Raw genomic sequence first — 14,850 nt, forward strand, 5'->3', positions numbered from 1 at the left:
CTTCTTCAGGAATCCTTCTCTAGCCCCTCAACCTAAATCTATCTCACTGTTATAGTCTCTCTTGACACCCAGATGCCTAATCACATTTCGATTAGACATTGACTACATTGTTCTTGAGGTGATCTGTTAAAGTCCCCTTCACTGTGCCCTAAGCTCCACAGACACCGTCTTTGTCTTGTTCACTGTTGGCATGTAGTACACACTCAATAAGCATTTGAATTAATGGCTAAATGTTACTATTGTATTTGGCTGTAATTACCTTCAGTATTTTCCAGTGTATAATTTTTACACAGATAGCCTGATGTTACCTGGCCTCCTCTGTCAGTGGGGGCCATTGTGGTCCCTAACTGTCTCAATAGCTCCCACTGACAGTTCCTAGGGCCCTCGCCAGACTGAAATTTAGCCCTAAGATGGCTCCAAGTCTCCAGAGTACCAGCATCTCATGTACTCAAGGCAGGGTCTGAGCGTGTGGCTCTCTCTTGCTGTGGCCACCCTGGCTCCTGTCCCAGATCTCTGCTGAGGGTGCTACTTCTGGAGGTGTCTGAGGGGACCTATGAGAATCATGAGCCCTCTTGATGTGGTCTGCCTCTCTGCCATTCAGCTGGCTTCAGCTGGGGTGGCTGGCTACCTGGAATTGGTGCCATACAATAGCTAATCTAGCTTTTTGCTGCCTTTACTTTCTTATGTGAGTACAACTTCATCAAAAGCACCTTTTAAAATGGCTGCCTAATGTTCAGTTGGTCTTCAAATGGCTACTTAATATTTCCATGATCCATCAATTATAAGAATATTAAGTAAATAAAAATAAAAACTCTACTGCTTACACTGTATTCTTACAAAAATGTAAGGATTCCCTTGCCTATCTTCTCTCCTTTAATAAGCTAGTCTGACTTTAAGAAATATATAGAATTATGAATGGTTCATTTTCTCTGTTCTGGCAGTTTCTTGAAAGACCATCCCCTGACTCTGGGGAATATGTGAAAATTAAGTTTGAGATTTTCCTACCACTCTCCCTGCCCCCGCCCCTCCATCCCTACCAGAAAGTAAAATTCCATTTACTATTTTCACCCATATTCTTACATTATTACTGAAATTGTATTTTATTTCCGCGTCCTCTCATAGATTGAAAGGTTAAACTATAAGGCTCTCAAGGGCTTTGATTTTCAGAAAGTAAATATTACATTCTGAAATGGAGGCAAAGTCTGGCAGAAATTCATTCAAAATTTATAAATAATTTAAGCACTTGAAGTTAATTCTTCATGCTTTGAAATAATACACTGTTTTCAAGGCTAGACAGTTCATCTTGTTCTCGAAACCAATGTATGAAAATTGCAATTTCCAGTTACTTCCACCTCTTTATAATTATTCCTAATCATTTGAAGGCAGGGAGGGTGGCAGTGCAGGTTTTAATGAGAAATTATCGCCACGGATAAGAAGGAATTGGGAAAAGGAAAGAAAAGGCCTAGGAAGAACATGTCCTCCTTCGCTCAAGCCTTCTCCACGTGGTGAATTTATGGGGGGATTCTCCACCCTACAGGGCACATTCAAGCTGGAAAGGGAGAGACACCCAAGTTCTCCAGATGAAAACTCAAAACCATGGCGGAGATGTGCTAGGTGTGGTAGAAACATCCAGATAGGTTTGAAATTGTGTGTGTGCGTGAGAGGAGTGGTGGGTCCCACTGACACACTTCCACAGCAGTAGTGGAGACAGGCTGCAAGCGCCTGGTGGAGGCCCGCCCTCAGCCACATCTAATGTGGCCCATGAGTGAGTACACAATTTTGGATGAGGAGCTGCCTGGGCCAGTGGTCCCAAGGTAGGGTTCTTGATTCCCCCTACTTAGTGCACGGCATGTGTGGGAGGGAGGTCATCACCTGGACCGGCCACCCCTTCCCTCACTGCCACGAGGACTCTCAGCTTCCCCACACTCCTGTCTGCCTTGAGAAGCAATTGAAGGAGAGAAAGAATAGTCCCGTTAGGGAATGGAACTTTAACTGACTCCTAATTAGAAAGAGAGTTTATGCCGGAAGTGATCAAGGCAATATAAACTTAGAGGTTCGATTTCTCTCTCCTTTTCCCTGTTTTCCCCAGCCAATATTCAGCATGGGATCGGCCTGTAATATTGCACCAATTACACAATTACGAAAAAATATAAAAGTTGGGTTTTTTTGTTTTGTTTTGTTTTTTGGTACAACTGAAATGAGTTTGAATAAGTCTGAAATTTCTTGTTTTGTTTGTTAACTTGATTTTTTCCCCCAAGTATATATCAGACATCCTATTTCTTAAACCATACAATGTATTAAGAGGTCTTGGGACTGATCCTGGGGCCTTTCTTTGGAGTTTTGATAGCTGAAGCCAGAATATTATTCTCACATATGGTTCGGGTCCTGTATACTCAGGGTCAAGTTTTCCCTCCTATCTCTCCCATGTTGAGTTCCTTATATATGACAAGGATAGGCTCTTGTTCACGGTTCTGAAAGACCTGATTTACAAGAACCGAAGAACAGTTCTTTTTCCCAAACACTGACCTGCATCCACCCTTCGCTTTGCAGAGCCTGTACCCATTTCCATGTGTGACCGCCTGTGGTCCTGTGTAGATGTGAAGGAGGACATGGGCTGCAATATATCATCTTACTATTTGCACTGTATTTCCTTTTCAGAGGAGTGCCCAAGACTAAGGACCACATGCCACTTCTATTAAATAATTAGCCCACATCCCAACTTTATTTTAAGAAAAAGTGGTAGAAAAGAAAGAAGGACAGGTGGAAGGAAGAAAACCTATTTTGTGTTCAGGATTCTGCAGTCTCCTTAGGGATGAGTGAAGCTCTGTTTAAAGATACCCATGACACAGGTGGTTGTGTAGAGATGCTAGCACCATCTCTAGAATGCATAATTAAATGTGCGTGTGTTGATTGAAACTTGCTAGTTTGTATGAATTGGGAAAAGATGTAGTGGGTTCACAAAATCTTTCAGAAAATTTTTAACTTTCGAGGTCAGTTAGAAAGGTCCTTTCCTGTGTTGCCTTTGTCATTTGAACAGACACTATGGTCTGAGCCAAAGCAGAGGTCCCTCAAGTGACATGGGACTGCTAGAGAGCATCTGAGGACAGGCAGGGATAGGCTGAGGGCCTCTGCAGCTGTTGTAAGAGACACCCTTTGTTCATTCTTTCATTTTAATCAAGCATCTATTGAACACCTACCTGTTCTGAATCAGGCATTGTACAAGGCTCCTGGGACAAAAAATTTAAGGAAACAATGAAACAGTAAGGATAACACCTAAGATTCCAGATGCTCTCGTAAAATTAGGTACAGCGAACAAAGTCAGGACGAGAAAGAAGGAGGAGTAACCATTTCTCCCCAGGGGAAGGGAAGGCTCTGGAAAGTCTCCCAAAGAAGTGACTTGGCTTTGGGCTGAGCCCCAAGGCAGTGGAGGCATTTGCTGTGTAATTGTTGGAGGAGAAGTTAGCAGGGGGAAGGAGCCCTATTGGACAAGGTTTAAGATTATATGATATAGTTTCAAATTCAGTTATTTTTTTTCTTCATCCTGCCAGACAGTTCATAAGCATCTTTGCTCTGTAATTAGGTAGTATCTTTTGTGAAAACACCATGTAGTGTTTATAATGATTTGTTTTGAGCCACTAAAGATGTAACCAATCCTTGAATTAAATGTCATCAGAGATAGATGTGATACATAAAGAGTATGTCTGAAGAATTCAGTGGAATTAGGTCATTTGAATGAATTCTTAGTGAAAGAGAAATGGAACGTATTAAGCAAGTTATTTTAGGTACAGTGCTAGACTCTATGCTTATTTCATTTTATTTAATACTATCAAAGGCCCTCTGTGTTAAGTATTGTTATTATTATTTGTAATTACCCTCTGTTACGAACTGGATGTTTGTTTCCTTCCAAAATTCATCTGTCGAAATCTAATCCAATACGATGAAGGTATTAGGAGGTAAGACCTTTGGGAGGTGATTGGGTCATGAAGACAGAGATCTTATGGATGTAATTAGTACCCCCATAAAAAGAGATCCCAGAGAGCTCCCTCGCTCATTCTACCGGCCTATGAACCAGGAACTGAATCTGCTTGTGCCTCGATCTTGGACTTTCCAGCCTCCAGGATTGTGAAAGACAAATTTCTGTTGTTTATAAACTGCTTAATTTGTGGCATTTTGTTTCTTAATCATTCGTTATCCCCAAATGATTAAGAAACCCCGTTTTAGATGAGGAAACTGAGTCTATTAATTTGCAATTGTATTTGAGCACTTGCAACTGAAAATAATAGTGGTTTAAACAAGGCGGAAGTTGGACTGAGTCTCAGGTAAAAGGTGTTCAGTGTTCAAGAGTCAGGGCTTAGAGCAGCGGCTCTGCAGCCATCAAGGATTCAGGCTCCTCCAGGCTTTGCACTCAACTACGAGACTTCACCTGCAAGGTTGAGCCATGATCCGAGGTGGCTGCTGTGCCCGAGAAGAAATTGCTAGACAGCAGTCTGTGCACTTTTTTATCTTCACTAAGTAACTCCAAATTGTTTCTAAAAATGCACATTTTCAAGCACATGTGGAACATGCAAAAATATTGACTATGTAGCAGTCCACAAAGCAAATCTCAACAAATATCAGAGTCATGATCATACAGGCCACTTTCTAAGTAGAATTACAAGTCCATGTAAAACAATAACTCCATACACCTTGAAATTTTACAACAGATTTGAAAAAAATAATTGATGACTCAGAGAGGAACTCATCCACATTTAAAATGAAGTGAAAATGAATTATGTTAATATTTGTGATATGCAGCTAAATTTGTCCTTAATGGAAAAGTCACAATCCCATGCATATGTGAGAAGTGTTGGACTCAAGAATAGAGAAAAAGAACAAGAACATAAACTTAAAGAAAATCGAAGAAAATAAATAATAATGAATGCATATAGAAATTAACGAGTTAGAAAAAAGAACAAAGACAAGCAAAAAAAAACAAGAGCTTTTTTTTTGAGAAGAACAATAAAGTAGTTAACTTCTGGCAAGATTAATCAAGAAATATGAGAGAAGATATAAATATATAAATTATAAAGAGGGCCGTAACTATACTTTTATACAGATTTTAAAAACTGTAAGAGAATACTATAAATAACATTTTGTATATATTTATAAAACTTTAAAAAATGAATGATTTTCTAAATATAAAAATTTGAACAGTATATGTGGTACGGTCCTCTTTTTATTAAGTATATATTTACATGTAAATATTCTCAAGAAATGTTCAAGTATTTCACAAATGAAATATTAACTATGGGATAAGAATTTAGGAATTTTTATTATTTTCATCATCAAGTTTTCTAGTATTCAATAGTGAATGTAGATTTTAAAACTACAAAGGACTGGTGTAGGAGGGACGGATGAAGCACCTGTGGGTCACGCACGCTTCAGGGCCCTCTCCAAGTGAACATCCTAGTTTCCCCACTGTGAACCTTCTTGCTCTGACAGGGAGGTCCTGGTTGCCATCCTGCATGACGTCTCTAAACTCCATTCTCTCCCTTTCCTCCTTCCGGGAGCTGTTTCCCCGACTTTCAGTCTTTTTCACCCTAGGACATAGACCTATGCAGCTGTGAAGCCTTATCCCATCCCTGGGCCCATCTCCAGATCCCCAAAGTCCAGTCTGGGCCCAGCGCCTGGCCTCCTGCTTCTGGGAGAGGAGGCCTGAATGCAGGGGCACAGGTAGAGCTGAATCTCGTGGAAGGGCATAGGATATTGGAGTCACACAGACATGGATTCGGTTCCCCTGTCTGCTTCGAACTGCCTTTATGGACTTGGTCATGTTCCCCAGCTTCTCTCACCTTTAGTTTGTTGGTAATAATGCCATGTCATAAAAATGAGGTAAAGTGTATAAAGCAACCATCACATACTAGGCGCTTTAATAATGTTTGCTTTTGTAATATTTTTTCTATCCCAAATGGATCATTAAACATAAGGGGGAAAAGAGTCCATTTCCAGAAAACATTAAAAAGCACAGGAAAATTGATAAACCCTTAATTCTTTTCCATATAGTTGAGCAAGAAATTGATATTCCAGGCGTCTGTTATTTAGGACAACCCTGAATACTGATGTGGACAATCCGAGTGCGGGGAGTGGGTTCCTTTAGGAGAAAGCTCCCTCGCCTGAAATGCCATTTTATGTCTCCCCACCTCTCCCTGCATGGATGCTTTCCAGCGAGATGAGTCAGAAAACGAGTAAGGAGGGCCCCAGACTCTCCAAGAACCAGAAGTTTTCCGAGCACTTCAGCATACATTGCTGCCCGCCATTCACCTTCCTCAACTCCAAGCGTGAGATTGTGGACCGGAAATACAGCATCTGTAAGAGTGGCTGCTTCTACCAGAAAAAAGAGGAGGACTGGATCTGCTGTGCCTGCCAGAAGACCAGGTAAGTGGTCGGCACCGCCCACTGAGCACCCGGGCCAGGTGTGGGCCCGTCGTCTTTCCGCTCCAAGCCCCGCCCCCTCCTACTCTACTCTGTGATGCTGGGGCCTGGCCTCTGCAAGCTGCTCTTCCCCAAGCCCCTGACAGTCGGCTCCCTGTTAGGTTCTGCCATCGGAAGGTACCAGGGAGAGATTAGAAGGTGGGGGTGGGGGAGCAGGGCCTGCCTTCCTGTTTCCAGCTCCTGTCAGCATCCCTTAAGCAGCAGAGGAGAGCCATGGCTCCAGCCTCCAGCTTCTTTTGGCCCTCTCCGCACCAGCCGCCGTGCAACGTCCCCTCAGAGACCCAAGCGCCAGCCAGCTGCACCCCCCGCGGTGGTCAGAGCACCAGCCAAGCCACGGTCCCCTCCGAGGTCTGAGCCACGGTCCCCTCCGAGGTCTGAGCCACGGTCCCCTCCGAGGTCTGAACGTCAGCCACGCCCCCGCCCAGAGGTCCGACCACCAGCCAAGCAGCGCCCCCCTCAGAAGCCCAAGCAGCAGCCGCGCAGCAGCCCCCAAAGAGGGCCAGGCACCAGCCGTGGGGGGTCCCCCACCAAAGCTTCTAGGTTCTGGTAACACCATCTCTTCCCTTTTGTTTCCCAGGCCCTAAGGTTAGTAGCTGCTTCCTGTGTTTACTAACATCTGGGTTATCTCAGTGGGCTTCTCCCCGCCTTACCAAATCTGTGTCAATTCCCCGCATTAAATTCCCTCTGAAATACTTAGTGTGGCTTCTGTTTTCCTCATAGATGCCATTGGTCCAATACTTCAGATGGCATTATCCATTGTTTCCTTTGTCTACTAGGACTGGAAGCGATTAATTTATCAATTCTGAGTATCAACCATAGTAACAGATTGAATAGATGAGGCCCTTAATTCCTGTGTCTCAGAGAAAGGAGAAACGGTCACTTGAAGGAATATCTGTGTATGTGTAAAAGGAGTGGTTTAGCTATTTTGTCTGTCTATCCTCCCAACACACTTTATCTGCCCTTAATCTCATTCATTCATTCACTCATTCAGTCATCCAACAAACCTGATTGCATAACGATAGAGTTCCATACACCATGCCCGGGGAAGGAATATAGCAGTGAACAAATCGGGTTGTTTTAAGATTCACCAGGACCAAACAAGAGAATAACTTGCAGCAGTGTAGGGTATAAATGCCCTAACAGTGTCACAATCGGTGTGTACACTGGGATACGAGAGCCTGGAGCAGGGCTCTGCTTCTCAGAGGAGGTTAGGCTGGGATGAGTAGAGCCTAAAGGAGAGGGATCCATGCAGGAAGAGAAGGTGAGTCAGAGAGACACATATTCATCTGCTCCATGTGAGGCAGATTAGCTTTTTTTTTTTTAGAGCAGTTCTAGGCTCACAGCAAAATTGAGCAGAAGGTACAGAGATTTCCCATGTACTCCCTGCCCACACGCCCACATGCATGGCAGGGCAACTTTTTAGTACTTTTAATATTTGGAAATGAAACTGTTTTATAAGTTAATAGTGGATGATGTCAGTTGTATTTGAGAGTCTCGTATCTGCTCTGATAACCAACACCTGCACAGCACGGTTCTGTGTGTGCACCTCACATGATGTTTACAGATATAGGATGCAGAAGAATCAACTGGGGAGCACATTAAAGATGCCCCCAGAGACTCTAATTCCTTGGCAGACCAGTGAGGTCTGGGGATCTGCATTTTCAACAAGCAATCCTCCCTCCACCAGCATAGTGACACAGGTGGTACACAGACCACACTTTGAGAAACACTGACCTACACATCATCCATAAATCAGTGACCCACATTATCTGTGACGTGTACTAAAGAAATGTGGAAGGTAATATATTTATGTTTCTAAAGGTGAAAGCATTAAAGAGTGCAAGTCAGGTGAAGTTAATTCGTGAAGGAAGTAACAGGCTATCAGTTACTAAAACTGTAGTAGGACATTGTATGCCAGGTACCTAGTCATTGATTTAAGGCCTCCTATATGGAAGTGGTTAGGAAATGTGCAGAGGAAATTAATTATATAAGAGACATGCCATCTATGTTGGTGGCTTCAAGCCATCATCTACAGTGAGTTGTGTGATGGCTATTTGATGGATGGAGTTCAAGCAGAACATGGAAAAGAGATGGAAGACAATGATAGCAAACTTCATCTGAGCCACAGATTTGTCTGGACCCAGCCTTGCTGTTTTTTTTTCACCTAAATTTAAAAGATATCCTAGTCTTGGCATATTTTGACTCCCTCAGTTAAGTGTTCTCAGTGGCTCTCAGAGGAGGTACCTCTACAGGCTGTCATTGCCTCCTCGATCATTGTCCCTTCCCTGGAACCCAGGGACCTGATGGGCTCCGTTCTTCATGTCTCACGATGTCACGATGCACCATCTGAGCCCTTCCTAAGACACTCCTTTTTCCTTTTCAGATTCCCAGAAGTCCCAAGGTAAATGCATTGGAGCCATCTCTCTACCATGTTTTCTCTTTCCTCTATTGATACTGGTTGAATCTCCTAAATCAGAGGGGTGAGGGGAAGGTTAATGGGGGGAAAAATCACTCTTAAGCAGAGCTATTAAATTGCACTTGAAGAAAGGGTCAAAAAAGGTTTTTGAAGCAGCCTTCTTTTCTGAAATGGTGCCTTCCCGAGGTCTGACCTGTAGAGGTCAAACGATTTTGACAAAGACCTTTTGAGTCCTTAGTAATCCCCTTGAATGGATCTTCTCAAAATCCAGAGAATACTTAAATCTTAGGATCCAATTTATGAGCCCCTGCTTCCTGAGGGGACACGGTGGCATCCTCATATTTAATGTGGGGAAACCCCGGCATCCTTCTTCATTTATTCTGCTCTTACTTCTCCACGATTTTAGGATTTCGCAGGTCATCCTTGCCTTTAGGGTTAACGCGAGTTTCCTGGGCTGTGCTGCTTTTGGCTCCTCAGTGCTCCACTTTTGAGAGCTGGGGATCTGCAGTTTTCTGAAGACCACTGTGACTGTGAGCAGCTGATTTGGGGCCAGTCACACATATTTGACTCATTCGTTCACAGCATGTCTTGTACCGAATCGCGGCCTGCACACCAGAGGCCTGGAGGACCAATTTATTTCCGCATCTATTTGCAAGGCAGTTTATCAAGTCCATGTGCACGGCACTGTACGAGGCTCTGGGCAGTCCAGGGAAATGATGCATGCCCCAGTCCAGCAGCTCAGATGGAATTTACGAGTGGCCCATCCCATCCCTCCATGATGCTGCTATTCCCTCCAGGAACAACCCCTGAGCTCGGCTGCTTCCACCCTCAGCCCACATCCTGTGGTCTCACCTGCCCGGTCCCTCTTCTCCATTCCCTTGTCTCACTTCAGCAGATGATAAAATCAAAGCTGGGGAAAGATAATTGATTGTTAGAGGTTCTAAGTGGCTTCAGGTTCTTCACAGTATATAGTCTTTAGGAGGCAGAGAATACTCAGTCTCAAACCAAAGCAAGCCAGTTTTGGTGTTTTATTGACCATCCACTGTCCTGGGCTAGGAATGACTACATTGCTTCTAGGGTTTAGGATAAATACACCAACTGAATGACACTCTACTTTCTCTTGTAACTGTAGAAGAAAATTCATATTTGTATACTGTTTTGGGTTTGATTGGAATGATCAGGACTGCCAAACAATAATGCAATATTAACACTTACATAGTCGACAAGCTAGAGTTTACTTCAGAAGTGTGCTGACCATAAGCAATTACTATAAGAAGTTGGAGAATGTGCACTGACAGATCTAGGTATCGGGGCGGGATGCGAAGGTTCAGGATGTTAGGTGGAGGTAGCCTGCCTGCTTTTCAGGCACGTGGACTCAGACTTGCCCGGGACATTTTCCTTGACATGACTTATCTCCCTTTTGTCCTTCCTGATGCCAAGAGGTCCACTCTGCATTTTCTCCTTCCAGAAAACCATGGACATTCTTTCTTTGTGCTGATTGGGTAAAGTAGTGCTTTCAGTCTTTTTTCTGAGCCCCGCCCCCCCCACGTTTATTAAGATATAATTTGCATGCAGTAAAATTCAACATTTTCAGCAAATAGTTCCGTACCCACAACCACCACCTTAATCAAGATATGCAATATTTTCATCACTCTCCCATAATTCCTCTCATACTTCTCTGTTTCAGTCAACCCCCAAACCCTTGAAAACCATTGATGTGTAGCATAATGTATTTGAGATTGAACCATGTTGTTGCATGAATCAGTAGTTCTTTCATTTTTATTGCTGAGTAGTATGGATGTACCTATCACAGTTTTCCAGTCGCCAGTTGAAGGATATTTAGGTTGTTTCCAGTTTGGGGTGATTATGCATAAAGCTGCTATAGACATTCATGTGAGCATAAGTTTTCTTTTCTCTTGAGTAAATAACTAGGAGTGGTATTGCTGAGACTTACGACAGGTTTATGTTTAAACGTGTAAGAAAATGCTACATGGTTTTCCAAAGTGGTTGAATCATTTTGTACTCAGACTAGCAACGTGGGATGCTCTGTATTCTTGTCAGCACTTGGCATTGGTAGCTTTTACAATTTTATTCATCCTAATAGGTGTGTAATAATATATCACACCTATGTAGTTTTAATTTTGCATTTTCCTAATGATTAATGATGTTGAGAATCTTATAATGAACTTGTATGTCACCCATCAAAGACATTTATTGGTGAAATGTGTGCTCAATCTTTTGCCCATTTTAAAAAGTGAGTTATTTCCTGATTATTGTGTTTTGAGAGTTTTAAAACTATATCTGGGTAAAGTCTTTTATCAAATATATGTTTTGCAAATATTGTGGCTTGCTTTCTTATTTTCTTAATAGTGTCTTGTGTTGAACCAAAGTTTCAAATTTTGACAAAGTCCAATTTACCAGTTTTTTTTTATAGGTTATGCTTTTTGTACTGTATACAAGAATTCTTTGCTAAACCTAAGGTTATAAAGATTTTCTCCTTATGTTTTCATCTAGAAATTTAAAAAATTTTAGGTTTTAAATATACATTATTACACATTTTGAGTTATTTTTTTCTAAGTGGCGTGAGGTATGAATCGAGGTTCAGTATCTTTTGCACATGCATTTTCAATTGTTCTAGCACCATTTGTTGAAAAGATTCTCCATTGAATTACTTTTGCAATTTTGTTAAAAATCTGTTGACCATAACATGTGAGTTTATTTCTGGACTTTTTATTCATTTGCCCATTTTAAATTTATATATCTTTGCCCATCTTTAACTTATATATTTTTACTTTTGCCAATACAATGCTTAATTACTGCAGCTTTATAGTGAGTATTAAAATCAATTGGTGTGAATGCTCCAATATTGTTCTTTATTTTTGAAATTATTTTTGGCTGTTCTAGTTCCTCTATTTTTCCATATAAATTTTAGTGTTAGTGTGCCAACTTTTACACTACATCCTGGAAGGATTTTGAATGGGATTTTGTTGAGTTTATAGATCAATTTGGGGAGAACTGTAACACTACTGAATCCTTTGACATGGTATATCTCTCCATTCATTTAGGTCTTTTCTGTGGTTTTCAGTATATAGATCTTGCACATAATTTGTTTGCATTATAACTAAGTATTCTAGACTTTTGGGTGTTACTAAAAATAGTACAGTTTTCAGTTTACATGTTGCTAGTATATAACAACAATTGATTTTTGTATATTAATCATGTATGACGTGATCTTGTTAAACATACGTATTCTACATTTTATCATTGGTAGACTATGGGATTTTCTACATTAACAATCATATTGTCTGTGAATAGAGATGATTTTATTTTTACTTTTCAATCTGTATGCTTAGTTTTTGCATATGATTTAAATTGCTATTGCACTTAGAACATTTGCTTCTCAGAGAAATATTTTAACAAGATTAAGTCCTTGACAAATTGGCTTTCTGGATCACTCGAAAGGGTTAAAGTCCAAAGGCTTGAGCCCAACTAGACAAGGTACTTGGGTTGGGTTGTAGGTTTATATCTGTTCTTTCTTCAAATTCTCATTTCAAGATATGGTTCCTCTTTCCTCATAGTTCTTTGATTGACATGCTCTATCATTAAACTAGTGAATGGGTATGAATGTGATTTGGATTTAAAGAATCAAAGAGGTTCTAATCACTACTAGAATTATTATAATGGGGAGTGCCCAGGATCACCTGGTACTGATGTCACTTTGATGCTTAAGAGAGATAGGTACATCTATGATTAAATCTATGGATTAGATTTACCTGTTGGATTCATTTCCAATCTACATTTAGGTCCAAGCCCTTCTTGGCAGGAACTAGCACCTGGAGGAGCAGTCATTTGATGTTTGCCCGTATGTGTGCATGCGGCAGTTCCTTTCCCAGCCTTACGTGGGCTTGAGCAGTTTGATTCTTCTGCTCTGCTCTGTGGGCAGTCTTTATCATTTTCACCCTTCAAAGCTGTGCTACAAGATGATCAGGACTTTTTATACAGGGCCTAATTTTTGCATCACAGTAACTTGTTATATTCCTATTTTGAGCTGGTCAGTGAGTATGTTGTAGGCAGAGAAGCTGTCTCCTGTGTCTGCAGAATCATCATTATTGTCAGTGGTTAGGAGCTTTGGCATAGCTCTTTGACTTAGGGCCTTCATATTTCTTGCTGAGCAGATGGCCACCACCTCCCTGGGCTCGACTGGTGCCTCCACTGCTACATTTTAGACACCATGGGGTCCATCTCCCTTGCTGAAATGTGCTCGAGTCAGAAGCAAGGACTCCATCTTACACTCATATCCCCAGGGCCTGACTCAGGGCTCGGCTGATGTTATTGATTGAGTGAGACCTATAAATACTCCTAGTCTGGCACAGTGGGAAGGGCAAGGAGTCTGTATCAGGCTTGAGTGAGCAGCGGGTCCAAGTTACTTATTCTCTCTCAAAACCACATTTTTTTTCCATCTATAAAGTAAGGATATTATCTACATCATTATTGATCGTTATAAGGTGCTTAGTTTATTATCTTATAGTACTAGGTAAGTGGATGTTATTAGAACTGTTACTTCATGGATACATTGTGTCATTCAGTCCTAACTACTAGCAGATCCTCCCCAACTCAGTTGCTTCCACTTGCTAAAATGCAAATCCAGGGCTGTTGCTGTACAATTTACCCATCCCCACTGCCATCAACGGGGCTGCCATTGCCAGTGAAGTGCCAATTAGATAATTAGATGCTCATATTATCTAAGGTGCTACAATAGCTGATTGCAGTGGTACCTGAACAGGGTGATGCCCAGGATCTGTGGGCTTCTATGCTACCATCAGCTTCCAGAGTTATATATTCAGCAAGATCTACGTGGAGTTCTAATATGAAAGACTGTCCCATGTCAGCAAGTCATAGAGACAATTCAAAAAATGTAAATATTTCCTCCCAATTTTTAAGGGATGTGTTCTAAACTTCCAAGCTACAATTTACTTTGCAAATTTCAATAAATTATTTCATTCATTTTTCCTAGTATCTTCAATCCTGCCTGGAGGACACCAGCACTGTTAGCTTGATATATAATTTTGGGTTTTGGAAAATGCTATTGTTAATACCTGAATTTTATTTCTAATTTTTAAAGTCTCCCAATTATAGGAAAAGTTAAGTGTTTAACGTAAAATTATGACACATTCTTAATGCATGAATCTTTGTGTTCTTCTTTTTTCTTGTGTGTTTTTAAATTAAGAACTTCGATGATGTTCTGAAACTACCTGACATAGCCTCATTTTGAAGGTGGTCACATAAAGTTCTGTTGTATAAAATAAATCACAGTTAATGTAATATAATCTCTCAGTTGGAGAATAAGCTTGTAAGCAATGCTTGTCTGGGGCCACATATTCATAATCTCTTTCCTGGGTGTTATTTCCTTCCTGAACACAGTCTGTTCTCCATTGAAATAGAAACATGTCAATATGGTCATAATTTCATAATGCGAGTGCATATACCCTCTATGTATATGTGTGTACATTCATGTCTTTACATTTACAGGCAATAAAATTATTTTTTTCTAGGAGCGAGGTGGTACATTGATTTCCTTTGTGTTTTTCTGTGTTCCGAAACTATTGCAATTAAGTAGAAAATCAATAATTATTGTACATAAAAATAGAAGGACTTTAAAAGGATATCTTTCCTAAGCTGAGGCCAGAAAAAAATATTATATTATTTTGGCCAGAGTTTACCAGCATTGAGAAATTAAAAAGAGGAATTTTAAGGATGGATTTCTCAGAAGAATAATAACCTCAAAACTAGTCTACAAATTTACAATTATATTAATCGATCATGGAGCGAGAGTATATCACTTACCAGTGTTATGCTTTTTTTGTTTCTCTTTGTAAATCAGATTGAAAAGGAAGACCAAGACGACCCCAAAGAAGAAGTGACCAAAGAGGATTTTCAAGTGAATGGATGGCCTCAGCTCCTGG

General features: G+C 41.0%; 1 protein-coding gene across 1 annotated transcript in view; it reads left to right on the top strand.

Annotated features, from left to right (window-relative positions):
* Nucleotides 1-14,850, top strand: part of MOBP (myelin-associated oligodendrocyte basic protein) — a 27,576-nt gene extending 12,726 nt beyond the window's left edge. Inside the window, exons 3-4 of the mRNA XM_006914810.3 lie at nt 6,205-6,414; nt 14,769-14,850. Of these exons, the coding sequence (XP_006914872.1) occupies nt 6,209-6,414; nt 14,769-14,808 (246 nt within the window). The 5' untranslated portion in view covers nt 6,205-6,208 and the 3' untranslated portion in view covers nt 14,809-14,850. The remainder of the gene's footprint in view (nt 1-6,204; nt 6,415-14,768) is intronic.

This window comes from Pteropus alecto, unplaced genomic scaffold (genome assembly GCF_000325575.1).
Source record: "Pteropus alecto unplaced genomic scaffold, ASM32557v1 scaffold156, whole genome shotgun sequence".
Classification (NCBI taxonomy): domain Eukaryota; kingdom Metazoa; phylum Chordata; class Mammalia; order Chiroptera; family Pteropodidae; genus Pteropus; species Pteropus alecto.